At 37.6% G+C, this 14,160-nt stretch overlaps 1 protein-coding gene across 4 annotated transcripts in view; it reads right to left on the reverse strand.

Annotated features, from left to right (window-relative positions):
- Positions 1-7,560: 7,560 nt before the first annotated feature.
- Positions 7,561-14,160, reverse strand: part of LOC131932256 (E3 ubiquitin-protein ligase TRAF7) — a 36,884-nt gene continuing 30,284 nt past the window's right edge. For all 4 annotated transcript variants that reach the window (XM_059289119.1, XM_059289115.1, XM_059289117.1 and 1 more), the window contains 2 exons: positions 13,148-13,267; positions 7,561-9,009 (listed from right to left, as the gene is read on the reverse strand). In XM_059289119.1, the coding sequence (XP_059145102.1) occupies positions 8,998-9,009; positions 13,148-13,267 (132 nt within the window). In that variant the 3' untranslated portion in view covers positions 7,561-8,997. The remainder of the gene's footprint in view (positions 9,010-13,147; positions 13,268-14,160) is intronic.

Consider the following 14,160-nt stretch of genomic DNA (forward strand, 5'->3'; position numbering starts at 1 on the left):
ATTGTTTGAGATAAGTGTGTTCTATTCTTTCGTGATTTAGTACTTCCTTAACTGTTTGGTACGAGCTGGGGCAGAAGCTGCATGTTAGGTGATCGTGGATTAGTTTCTCAATTTTTTTGGATTTAGTTATTTTTTCTTGTTCTGTGGGACTCGTTTGATATTTCCTTTTTGTTGACGAGGCGGTTTCTATTTCTGAATCCGGGTCTGTTGCTTCTGTCTCTGGGTCTTTTGCTGCGTCCTTGGTTGGATGGTTTTGGATTTTGCTTGATGATGGAGCTTGTGGTGCAGTATTTTGCACTGAAGATTGGTCCTTGGGCGTTAACTCTGGGTTGAAAGCTTGGCATTGGTTGGTCCAATGAAGAGTTGAGGAGCAGAATTGGCACGCCTGCCTTCTTCCAGCAACTGCTATAAAGATGTTCAGTGATTTATTTTTGTAATTTAGTTGAATGTAATGTGGGATGGTTGTTGGGTTGTCGGTGTATATAGTGAAGCTGCGGTTACTAGTGTGGGGGATCGTAGTTATGGATGGTTCTTTGTTGCTGTAGGGTTGTAATGCTTGCATGAGAGTGGCGTTGTTGAGTGTAGGGGGTACCCATCTAAGGGTCCCATTGATCTTGTTTTTTTCGTGTAGTGTGAAGTCCAGTGTGTATGGGCCGTGAGTTTTGTGTGTGTTGTGTAGCGTGGTAACATCAAAGTCTTGAGAGGTGAAAAACCAAGTGTCTGCTCTGCCATAATTTAGAAGAAGGATCTGCTGGTTACTGATTAGTTGTCTCAGAATGTGGCCTCGCAGGTTTGGTTGACCTTTTGGGGTGATCAGAACTTGAATAGTGGGTGTTTCTGCTGGGTACAGGTCTGGGCATTCTTCCTCAGGTAGGTTCAAGATTGCTGTGGTTGATTTTGCTGAAAAGGATTGGGCCCAGGATTTCATTAAGCCACCCGAACCGTAGTCCGGGTGGCTCCTCTCCAGGTCTCTCGAATCAGAGGGAACAATCAAGGGCGCAACCCCTTTGCTGGCGTTGATAATTTTTGCATACGTCATCGTACTGGAGGTAGACATCGTTCAGTCAACAGAAAATAATTGGATTGGAAAAATATCTGATTCTTGGTTCCATTTGTTACGCCGAAATGAGATTACTAGCACAAAATATGATCTCCCAAAAAACTTACTGATTGAAATTCAAAACTGACCAAAGTTAATGGATAGGCTGTAACTGTGAAAAAATGTGTCAGAATGAAAATAATGGTGATTCACTTTTTACAAAATTATTAGTTATGTCAAATCGCATATTATGTAATTTAATAACATCTGTCAGGTAATCTAACACCGTCTGTCAGGTTACCAAACACTACATGTAGAAAATACATTGTGTAGTAGAAGACGCTAACTATATGCTAGACTGTTATTTTGTTAAAACGAGAATTGTCGTAAAAGTATTAAAAGGGTATATTATCACCCTTTATTTCTGTCTACTTCCCTTGATTTACTACTACTAGTCACGTCCATAAAATCCTTACATGTTGTATCAGTATCTCTCAAAGTGTATCGACATTCCACTTACATATTATCCATATTCCCACATATTGTATCATTATTACCCCCCCCCCACACACACACACTAAATTGTATCAATATTTTCATCATTTTTTTATCAATACTCCCCCACCCCAAACCTCCTATGATTTAATAATATTCACACATACTGTATCATTATTCTCCCATATAATATCATTATTCCTTCATATTTACCATTATTTATCAATATTGTATCATTATGCCCCATAATTTTATAATTATTCCCCCATATTTGATCATTATTCCCCCATCTCCGTGCCTACTATTGTTACCGTTATTAATAAATGAATAAATAAATGAATAAAATCCCCATATTCGATCATTATTTCCCCATCCCCATATTGTATCATTATTCCCCCATCCCCATATTGTATCATTATTCCCCCATATTGTATCATTATTCCCCCATATTGTATCCTTATTCCCCATAATTTTATAATTATTCCCCCATATTGTATCATTATTCCCCCATCTCCGTGCCTACTATTGTTACCGTTATTAATAAATGAAAAAATAAATGAATAAAATCCCCATATTCGATCATTATTTCCCCATCCCCATATTGTATCATTATTCCCCCATCCCCATATTGTATCATTATTCCCCCATATTGTATCATTATTCCCCCATATTGTATCATTATTCCCCATAATTTTATAATTATTCCCCCATATTGGATCATTATTCCCCCATCTCCGTGCCTACTATTGTTACCGTTATTGAATAAATGAATAAATAAATGAATAAAATCCCCATATTCGATCATTATTCCCCCATATTGTATCATTATTCCCCCATATTGTATCATTATTCCCCCATATTGTATCATTCCCCATTTTGTATCATTATTCCCCATCTAAACCCAAGCCTCATCCTCTATCTCCAGCGGGGATTTTTCGTCACGTGAGAAATCTCCTACTTAAAGAAAACAACTAAACTCTAGCGTGAGAAATCTCCTACTTAAAGAAAACAACTAAACTCTAGCGTGAGAAATCTCCTACTTAAAGAAAACAACCAAACTCATCAATTTCTCGTTTCTCCAACATTTGGTATTTCTGTGAGGGAAAAAAAAGCTTATAGGCCCTACCCAAATGAAACAAAATTAACGCAGGCTCACATTTTTAAAAACATTTTTTTTTCTTTTCGGACAAGAATGCCATCATCTGCTCTGTCTTGTTTTTTTTTTAACTTGACCTTACGATTTTTGAATGACATGAACAAAAGCTAAAACATTCCAGATAGATATTTTTTTAAACAATATTTTTATGAAATTTTTAGTAATTCTATCTATATAACCTTTTGAGCTAAATGCAGTTATGGTCCGAATCAATTATTGCAATTTTTGTTTTTCAAAGAAAAACAATGGCATAACATAGTTGTTGATTTTTCGTTCAATCTATTCAAAAACTTATTCAAACACGTAGAGAAGAATATTAAAGAAGAAATTAAAAGCTAGTGAAATGGAAAGGGCATGTCACGTGACGTGTCTGCACGCCATCTTTGTTTTTGCAACATCCGGTCATCATGTGAAGATCGTTGACCGTGGAATAATTGATCTTTGTCCAGGATCTTGTAAACAAGATGGCAGTATTTCTTTCAACCTGCATTTTGTTTTGTAAATTGTATGTATTTCTTCTCGGCGGTTTTTGCCTATTCTAGGGGGGGGGGGGGGGAAAGTCACTTGGGGAGGGGGCGGGCGGACACATATTAAAGTATATGTTTTCTATATAACTTATATTTTTGTTTACTATTTATGTTCCGTGCCCACACACACCTTCCCACCTCCGAAGAGATGCATGAAAGAAACTATGAAGCCGACTGATCACAAATCTAACGAAAAAAACAACAACACAAAATACAAGTATTGAAAAGGAACCTATATAATTGTACGCCGCTTTTACTAAAGCTTACTAAATTATTTGTATTCAATAATATTAACAAAATTAGGCTTTACAATATGAATTATGTATTGTACTTTTTATTATTTTATTTGAATGACGACAGGTTAGTTAATTATCAATAGTATAATTATGCATTCAAAGTTAATTAATATATTTTTATTATTAAAAGCAGAACACAACTCACATATTTAATGGCGTGCATGATTTTACGCCGCTCAACAAATAAACTGGTATATCTTTGCAAAATTTTGTTAGTTTATTTTTGTGACTTTTTCGTTGTTTTTTTTTTTCTGACTTTTTTTTGTGGTGATTTCTTTAGTCTCCAAACGACTGACTTAAATTTCGTACCTTTTTTTCCTGTCACCGTATATTTTCTAGAACAAAGCATAAGATACTTGAGTTGATAATACCCACATATTTTTTGCAGCTGGTATCACCTTAAACGATTCTTCATCCTCGATCCCAACCCAAACCCTAGACAAAACTTTTACCCTCGGATGTTTTATGTAGGTAATTAGAACAATCAGGTTACTACAAGAAAACGATGCTGCGTCAAAGGACAACATCGTTCACTCCCCCCTCCCCTACAAACCCGACCCCACCCGTTAGACAATGACATAAGGACAAAACCCAAAATTATTATCATTAGCAAATTAAACACTAAAGAACACTATAATATAGTGAAATAGTTTCTTATCCAACACGTTTAACTTCATGTGATTAACCCCGGCCCTACCATATCCCCGCCCCTTGTAAAAAAAAAAAAAAAAAAAAGAATAGCTGAGGTTTTTTTTTTAATTTAAAAATGTATCTGATGAAAATTACAACGGATTTTGATGTATGTTTTATGATTCACTGAGACAGTTATTGGGAAGCCGAAGGAAAAAACCTGGGACGATTTTTTTATTGAAATATTTTACCAGCAGACGTCATTGTCTGGTTTACGGCCCTCTCTGTCTTGGATGGTGTAGAGAGGGTTAACGACATTACGTGACGTAACCGCCTCGTGTTTGAGCTTCTAATTTTGATGGCGTCAAGAATGAACGACATACTGTGACGTCAACGTGCGGTTTCCGTTCCGCTTCTTAGTCTCGCTTTAGTGGAGTAGAAAGGGTTAATTTTTCTGTGACGTCACTGGCGGGTGTTCGCTCCCGCCGGTCTCGTATCCGTGGTGATGAAAGAGTTAACGATATTGTGACACGTGGGAATGATGTAACTGTGAAGACCAGTTGTATTTTTATATAGGGCGGTAAGAGGGGGGGGGGGTTAGCTACAAGTAAGAGTTAAACGATTTAGCTCGGTATAAAAGTTAATTTGTTACTCTTTTACAAGTAACGATTCTTATTCTCATTTTAAAACGTAGGCATGTTTTTTTAATGTAACTATTTGGGCCAATTATATCTACTACAATGAAAATGCAGGTTTATTCCACATGTGTAGCGGATGGCGTGGTTGGAAGGTAGAGCTTACAATTACTAACCCGAAAGTCTCGAGTTCGAATCCCGGGCTCGAGTCTGTAAGACGTTCCTGAGTCCACCCAGCTCAGTTGGGTACCTGACCACACTATTCCCCCCCCCCTCCACCTCCCAGTATGCCGAGGTCATTGAAACAGGTGAACTCTACTTCACCTGCCACATGTGGCGGGGAACGAACGGGAAAAAGACGATGATAATCCCACTAGTAATCTGTCAGTGACGAAGATAACCAGCTTTGTGATCGAAAACCTGAATCAGTAACAACAAAGAACCTCATAAATATTTCAAGACGCGTTTGATTAATTTCATTTTTTCTTCTCGGGATTAAAGTTTTTTAATATTTATTACATCGGGCATGTCGGGTTTGGAATCAGAATAAGAACGAGTGAAGGGAGAGGCATTGAATCCATTTGTCGTTAGTTCAGGCTACTGGACGTAAAGACCGGCTAAAATATTACGTGCAGAGTCGACGAATCGGTGCTTGATAAACGAATCTTGTAATACATAAATCGTGATAAACTAGTTAAATTCTGTGACAATGCAATTATACATTTTTTTTTAAACAAAAGAACACGAAACGTGTCTTGAGTTCGTCACACCAAATAAGTCCGTGAAGCCGTTAGTCGTCCGACTATGTGGTTATAACTAGATACACTTTATTTGAGAGTAAGGTAATTCCTGTCGCCTTAACACTATTAAAAAAATGGTCATCCTATTTACCAGACAAAAACACAAATAAAAAAACACCAAATCAGATGAATATTTTCTATTTAATTATGCCATAGTATACACACATTTATATCGTAAAAAGATCTCTACTAAAACAACTTTATAAAATATTTATTTTTTGGCTCCGATGCAGTTGTATGCATTTGTTCAAAAACAAAAAGGTGAATAACATTGGTTCAACAGAGCACAGCATAGTCTGATTATTTGCTTGACAGCGTACGACTATCTGATGCATTGTTTAGCAGTGTATAACATATCATCATGCATAAGTTCAACAGTGTAGAGGTGTATTCATTTGTTCTATAACATAAAGTATAATTTTTTCTTTTAAAGGCAACAGGTGGTTGACGGATGGTCTAAACTTTTAACATATATCTTAGACGTAAATAAACATACATTTAACAGACTCAAACGGGAAATTCTGTTTGGCTAAATATAGACGCCCTTGACTCGATGAGGAAGAAAAACTGCTCAGAGTGAGTTCATTTGGTCACTAAGGTTAATAAACACTACGTCACAGTCACATGAAGTTCCATATACAAGTCATTACGTCAGTTTTCAACACAAAAAAATGACATCACAGCTTGCTACATAAAAAGGTTTGACGTCATAGGTTGCTATATGAAAAATATGACGTCATCGTTTGCAACACATTAGATATGACAGTTAACTATTCACAAGATATGACTCACAGATTGCTGCATAATATATATGACGTCACAGTTGGCTACATAAGAGACTTATTGTCACAGTTAGCTATATAAGAGACTTACTGTCACAGTTGGCTATGCAAGAGACTTAATGTCACAATTGGCTATGTAAGAGACTTAATGTCACAGTTGGCTATGTAAGAGATTTAATGTCACAGTTGGCTATGTAAGAGATTTAATGTCACAGTTGGCTATATAAGAGACTTAATGTCACAGTTGGCTATATAAGAGACTGAATGTCACAGTTGGCTATATAAGAGACTTAATGTCACAGTTGGCTATATAAGAGACTGAATGTCACAGTTGGCTATATAAGAGACTGAATGTCACAGTTGGCTATGTAAGAGATTTAATGTCACAGTTGGCTATATAAGAGACTTAATGTCACAGTTGGCTATATAAAGGAATGAATGTCACAGTTGGCTATGTAAGAGATTTAATGTCACAGTTGGCTATATAAGAAATTTAATGTCACAGTTGGCTATATAAGAGACTTCATGTCACAGTTGGCTATATAAGAGACTTCATGTCACAGTTGGCTATATAAGAAATTTAATGTCACAGTTGGCTATATAAGAGATTTAATGTCACAGTTGGCTATATAAGAGACTTAATGTCACAGTTGTCTATATAAGAGACTTAATGTCACAGTTGGCTATATAAGAGACTTAATGTCACAGTTGGCTATATAAGAGACTTCATGTCACAGTTGGCTATATAAGAGATTTAATGTCACTGTTGGCTATATAAGAGATTTAATGTCACAGTTGGCTATATAAGAGCCTTCATGTCACAGTTGGCTATATAAGAGACTTAATGTCACAGTTGACTACATAAGATACTTAATGTCACAGTTGGCTATATAAGAGACTTAATGTCACAGTTGGCTATATAAGAGACTTAATGTCACAGTTGGCTACATAAGATACTTAATGTCACAGTTGGCTATATAAGAGACTTCATGTCACAGTTGGCTACATAAGAGACTTAATGTCACAGTTGGCTACATAAGATACTTAATGTCACAGTTGGCTATATAAGAGACTTAATGTCACAGTTGGCTACATAAGAGACTTAATGTCACAGTTGGCTATATAAGAGACTTAATTTCACAGTTGGCTATATAAGAGATTTAATGTCACAGTTGGCTATGTAAGAGACTTAATGTCACAGTTGGCTATATAAGAGACTTAATGTCACAGTTGGCTATATAAGAGACTTCATGTCACAGTTGGCTATATAAGAGACTTAATGTCACAGTTGGCTATATAAGAGACTGAATGTCACAGTTGGCTATATAAGAGACTTAATGTCACAGTTGGCTATATAAGAGACTTAATGTCACAGTTGGCTATATAAGAGACTTAATGTCACAGTTGGCTATATAAGAGACTGAATGTCACAGTTGGCTATATAAGAGACTTAATGTCACAGTTGGCTATATAAGAGACTTAATGTCACAGTTGGCTATATAAGAGACTTAATGTCACAGTTGGCTATATAAGAGACTTAATGTCACAGTTGGCTATATAAGAGACTTAATGTCACAGTTGGCTATATAAGAGACTTCATGTCACAGTTGACTATATAAGAGACTTCATGTCAGTTTGCTTATTGAAAAACGTCCTTGCCCTGTGGTATACTGTTGACCAAGCCAGCTCTAAACAAATGTATGTCAAGTTAACAACGATAAAACAACCAGTGTATAAGGCAACAGCTGTCGTAAAGTGAACAGATTATAAATAGACTTGTAAAAAATGTCTTAAACAATTCTAAAACACCATTTTAAATTTAAAAATAAGGTATCAGCATGAACAAGAACAAGGGTCATTTGATCACAGAGAAGTCCTAAGTGTAAGATCAAGCCAGTAAAACAACAAAACCACACAGGTATCACATTAGCTACCTGATTGTGGTCATCACATCAGCTACCTGATTGTGGTAATCACATTAGCCACCTAATTGTGAGTCCAGCCAGTATTAGACCTGAACAACAGGACAACACAGCACTCAACCATCCACAGAAAGGTGAACAATTCTAAACCTTCTTGGATGTGTTACCTAATTAGTTCAGACCCACAGTCCTCATAAAAAAGGTAAATACAAAGATGCTTCATTTTATCAGCAAGGTTTAAAGTAAAGCAGTTTCTTTTGTGAGACTAGTCTAATCAATCTCTGATTCTAGTCTAATCAGTCTAACAAATCTAATTAATCTCTGGAAATGATTATCTGCTACCCTACATGCATGCTTATCTGAGTATTTTATCTTATACAGGAGGGGGGGGGGTAATGTACCACCAACACAGGCTAGTTGTCCAGCAATATGTTGCTTTTTTATTAGTCATCATATGGTGTTGTTGCATATGTATGGTAATAATCGACATGTTTTTTTTAAACATATCCATAGTACCAGTCAACATATTGCTGGGAAATCGCTATCGTACTAATCAACATACACAGAAGTAACTAAAGTACTAATCAATAAACACGTTGTACTAGTAACAAATGGGTAGAACAAAGTACTAATCCAAAGCTGCCCTTGGTGTTCTAGAAAACAAAGTTAGAACAAATTGTTCTCGTAACAAAGTCACATGACCAGGCACCTGTCCTTACTGCCACACCTGTGTAGAAAAGAGGAAATGGAGATTGTCACGTGGTAGTATGATAGAGTTGTAGACATAAATAACATGTATAGCTGGCCTAGTTCTAAAATCTAGAAAAAAAATCATGTATATTTCTCATATTATGTAACAAGTATTCTTATGTAAACATGCAGCCAATGAAAGAAGTAAATAAAGTTTTGAGGTTTATGTCTTGACAAATGTGCTGCTAAGCTGAGTATTTCTTAGTACCCGGTAGTCAAAGAAACACTAGGTTAAGCGGTTAGTAAATTGGTTTGGTAAACTACCGTTCATAAGTAATTATCCCCCCCCCCTACCCCCCCCCCCCCCAACACACAACCAGGGCCGGCGCTACCGATAAGGCGAACTCGGCGGTCGCCTAGGGCGCCATCCATAGTGGGGCGCAAAATGTTTAATCGCTATTATTAAAAAGTACCTAATAATTAATAACTTTTATAAAGGAGTAGCGATCTATTTCGGCACCCAGGACGAACTATCAATTTGGCGCCCCCACCCAAAAATTAGGTCTATATAGGCCTATATTTATTCGCGATGGAAAAAATGCAACTCCACATCCCTAATTTGGAAAAGTCGGGGCGCTTTTTACCAGTTACTTTGCCTTTTTAATTTGGTGTCACATAATTGATGTAGAAAACGATAAAATAAGTTCGTTGTTTAAATTTCGAACATTTCAAACGGTTATTTAATTTTTATAGGGCTTTTAAGTCTCGTTTTCTCTGATTTGAATTAGAAATCTGTCCTGGTGTACAGAGTTTTGTAATTACTTGTTTGGTAAGTTTTGATGAATCGTTTAGATTAGGGAGTAACGGCGGAAGGCTGTTGCTGATATGGTTCGTAGGTATAAAGTATCGAAGTGTTAAAGTATCGTATTTTTATATTTGGCTGTTTTGCAGTTGAAGATCTAGTGGAATCTGATAGGTAATAGAGAAATGAGAATGCAAGTGATGAAGTATCGTAGTTCTGGAGTTCGGGAGTATTGATTTTTGTGGTATTAAGGTATCGAATCATATTGAGTGTTAAAGTGTAGTAGTAGATCCGGTTAAATCATTGTTGATTGGGATTACCGTTTGTAGAGCTTGGTAAAGTTAAGCGAGTTGGTGTCGTAGTTCTGGATCATCGAGTCTTTCTAGTTTATGTTTAGATATCGAAGTTTGATATGTGTTGTGAATGTTGAGAGGAGAATATCGAGTAGTCGAGTTTATCGTAAGTTAGATTATTTCAATTCAGGACGGAACACACTACAAAGAAAGGTAGGCGTTCTCTAGTTGAAAAAATCTTAAGTTTTTTTAGGACTCTATATAACCACTCTGAAGGTATTAAAATATAATATTAAATGGGATGGAATTTATAACTAACCGTAAACTTTGTTTTTTTCAAATTATAATGTTTTCATATTTAATCAATAATTCTAGTAATGAATAAAACAGTTACCCTACCCGTGTTTGATTGTTGAAAGGCGTCCTTTTATTTAGGGGATCCAAAATTTTATATCATTATGAGACATGAATACCAAATAGCGTATGTCATTAAAATTGAATAGAAGTATGTTATAATAAAACTATCATTTTCAGACTTTCAAAGGAAATCTACAGTTAAGTATTCAATAAGTGAAATACATTGTTTTTAAAAGGTTACATAGCTGATATAAAAGATTTATTATAATTATTACGTAATGAAATTTAAAGCGTTTGATTGTGTTTTTCTAGCATGTCTTAGTTACACTGGATTAATTTAGCTACTCTTGTGCAAGTTATTTCCCTTAAAGAAAATTTTAGTATTTGGATTTTAAATGGGAGATAATTCGTTGCTAAACTTTACATTCATTTCAAATTCCAGCACCTTAGGTTGACCGCTTACATATAAATAAAACTTTAAGTTATTATTTGCTGTTGCAAAAATTATGTAGGGCATAAGTTCTAAACAAAATAGTTTGGTAGGTATTTTAAGCATTATCAAGTTGAAAAACAAATACATCCGTAGCCGTTATAGATTGCAATACTCAGTGGCGTAGCGAGGTCGGGTGTCACCCGGTGCGGCACTTAATGGTGTCACCCCCCTAGAGGCGTAGCGACCCTTCCCGGGGACAAACTTTCAAATTTTCGATTTGCACCCCCTCCCCTCAAGTTTTTGATTTGCAGCCCCCCCCCCCCCCCCCCATCCCAAGAAGTTTGTCTTTTTATATTTTGCTATTTTTTGCCTTGGTGTCACTCCCCTAAATTGTGTCACCCGGTGCGGTCCGCACCCCCGCCCCCCCTCGCTACGCCCCTGGCAATACTTAATGTTAGTAGACATACAGTCTTAGTCGTAAATGAAACGTCTAATTAATTGTCTTTTTATATTTTTCACCCTCTCCTAAAGGATTCATATATAACAATTTTAGGCTGGAATCTATATTATTTATAACTTTTATTTTTCAAAAACAAAAACAAAATCGTTACATAATCACACAATATAGACATTTTACAATTATAACTAAAGACAGTCAAGCTTAAAACATGTAAGTTCCGTTTTGGAACTCACCTTGGGAGGACTGCAGATAGCCCAACACTACAAGAACTTTTTTTGATTCAGTGTTTTTTCCAGACTTTTTTCTGCCGGAAAGCGATGGGGGTGGCGGGGGGGGGGGGGGGGGGGGGGGGGGTGGAAACACTTAAAATTTTCTAAGGGGGGAGGGAGGGGAGGCTATCTCGTAAAGTACAAAGTAGACTCGTGCACTTAGCAACAATTTCAATAAAAATTTCATTACGCTTGCAAACTGGAATGAGAGAATTAGCACAAACTTTAGAGACGAAAGAGGCACGTAAAATTTCAATTTTGTGTCTACTTATTACGTGTATAACGTGTATGTAATAAATTAATGTCACTTTTAATTAATTAGTTTCTTATACATATGTTTTAGTAATTAATTTGTGTGGGCGTTTTAATAAGTTTTGTCTAGGACGCTAAATAACCTGGCGCCGGCACTGCACACAACCTAGGAGTTTTCGTTACTTTTAAAACCCACTTTATTTTTTTGTCTTCCGTGTTTGTAAGGGTCACGTGATTTGGTTATATGTCGGCTAGTCTTCAGTGTTATTTTTTTATGCTAGTGTTAGAGACCACAACCGGATGTGTTGGGATATGAAAAAATTAGAATCACGTGATTTGGTTACACGACGGTTATGTTCAGAGTTTCTTCCAGGCATCTCTTCGGGGGGGGGGGGGGGGGGGAGGGGCTTTGCCCCCCCCCCCCCCCCGAACGAAACGAAATGAAATTTATATAATTTATATAGAAAATATATATTTTTAACAGTGTCCGCCCCCCCCCCCCCCCCCCCCCCCGAAGAAAGTCTACCGCCCCCCCCCCCCCCCCGGAGAAAAAAAACTGGAAGAAACACTGGTTGTGTTAGGTTTAAGGTTAGTCGGTAAAGACAACGGCTTGAGATGTCGGGATATTTTCGAGCTTTACACACAACAGCTTCTATACAAGCAAGTTATTTTTTGTTTCCTCTTTCATCGATTTCAAATGAACTAAAAAACGCCCGATGACAAGAAAAAAAAAATCAACACGGACAATCATCCCGTGTACAAGAAAGACTTCCATTTTTTACAACCCCACCCACTCGCCATGCCCCCCCCCCCCTCCCACACGTCCTAATCTAATCATTCAGCTCTATCAAATTGCCGAGCAGAATATAAGTGACCTTTAACCCCCGCCTTCCTGGGTTTGTATGCTCACACTATGGCCTCCTTGTACAATAGCAGAGAGGTCAGTCACCTCTTCAATATTCTTTAGCATGGCTTTGGTCTTACAAAAGTAAGGGCGATCGAGGTCTTAGCATCTTCGTGTTTTCATCAGACGAGTGTCTACTTATAGTTAGAAGAGTTTAAGCCCAGTTTGGCCAAGATGCATGCCCATACCGTGGTCAACTTGATATCCTGACCAAGGTCCAGTATGTTTGTTGGGGATAGGAGGCAGAAGTATGACGTTAATACAGGGGGGGGGGGGGAGTTTTGTGACGATTGACAATTGGGAAGGAAGGGAATCTGCAAAATCTGTGTGACGTCATCTATGAACAATACCCCCGCCCCCCAACATCGGGAACAACAAACACCCGTATAAAGTCACGTGACTCACCTTGACCGTGCTGTCCACAGCCCCTGAGAAGATGCGACCCCTGGAGACGGCGAGACACGCCACACTGCCCTGGTGCCGGACTAGCGTCTGTGTGCAGATCATGTTGTCCATGCTCCACACCTGTAGGTAAATGTCACAGTCGTTAGTTTAACGGTTAAACATCACAGTCGTTGGTTTAACGGTTGAACATCACAGTCGTTGGTTTAACGGTTGAACATCACAGTCGTTAGTTTAACAGATCATGTTGTCCATGCTCCACACCTGTAGGTAAATGTCACAGTCGTTAGTTTAACAGTTAAATATCACAGTCGTTAGTTTAACGGTTAAACATCAGTCGTTAGTTTAACGGTTAAACATCACAGTCGTTAGTTTAACAGATCATGTTGTCCATGCTCCACACCTGTAGGTAAATGTCACAGTCATTAGATTATCTCTTAAGTTTTCGTGGTTCCTAAGTCAGGCTGAAAAGTGTTTTGTGGCGAATGATACACAAAACTGTGGTTTCCTTACAATCGGCGTGAATGTCTCCAGATAAACCAATTGCCACCTCCACACGTCTAAAAATAGAAACACCCCCACCCCCGCCTAATTTTAAACCATCATAACCTCCCTTCCCCACCCACAAAAAACAACAACATGACGATGGACGCATTAGGCTATTTACCCCAACCGGTCATTAACTGGACATCATTAGCGATCAATAAACGGACGTCTCCATTAAAGGTTAATAAACGGACATCATTAGAGGTCAATGGAAGGATATCTTCATTAGCGGTCAATAACCGAATGTGTACTATCGGGATTAATGGCACTATCAATAGCCAAATGTTCAGACAGTGTTTAATTTACAAACGGAGCCACACACACACACACACATACATGACACCCACCGCTCTAAAAATAGCCAACCAATCAGAGCTGCTAAATTAAAGTTAATGTTCGCCGGCCTACCGAATGTGAAACAAATGAATGGGCTGCCAATCAGCTGATCTGTATTATCTTGTGTTGGTGAT

This window comes from Physella acuta, unplaced genomic scaffold, assembly GCF_028476545.2.
Source record: "Physella acuta isolate Inbredline_101_S28 unplaced genomic scaffold, ASM2847654v3 ptg002120l, whole genome shotgun sequence".
NCBI classification, from domain to species: domain Eukaryota; kingdom Metazoa; phylum Mollusca; class Gastropoda; family Physidae; genus Physella; species Physella acuta.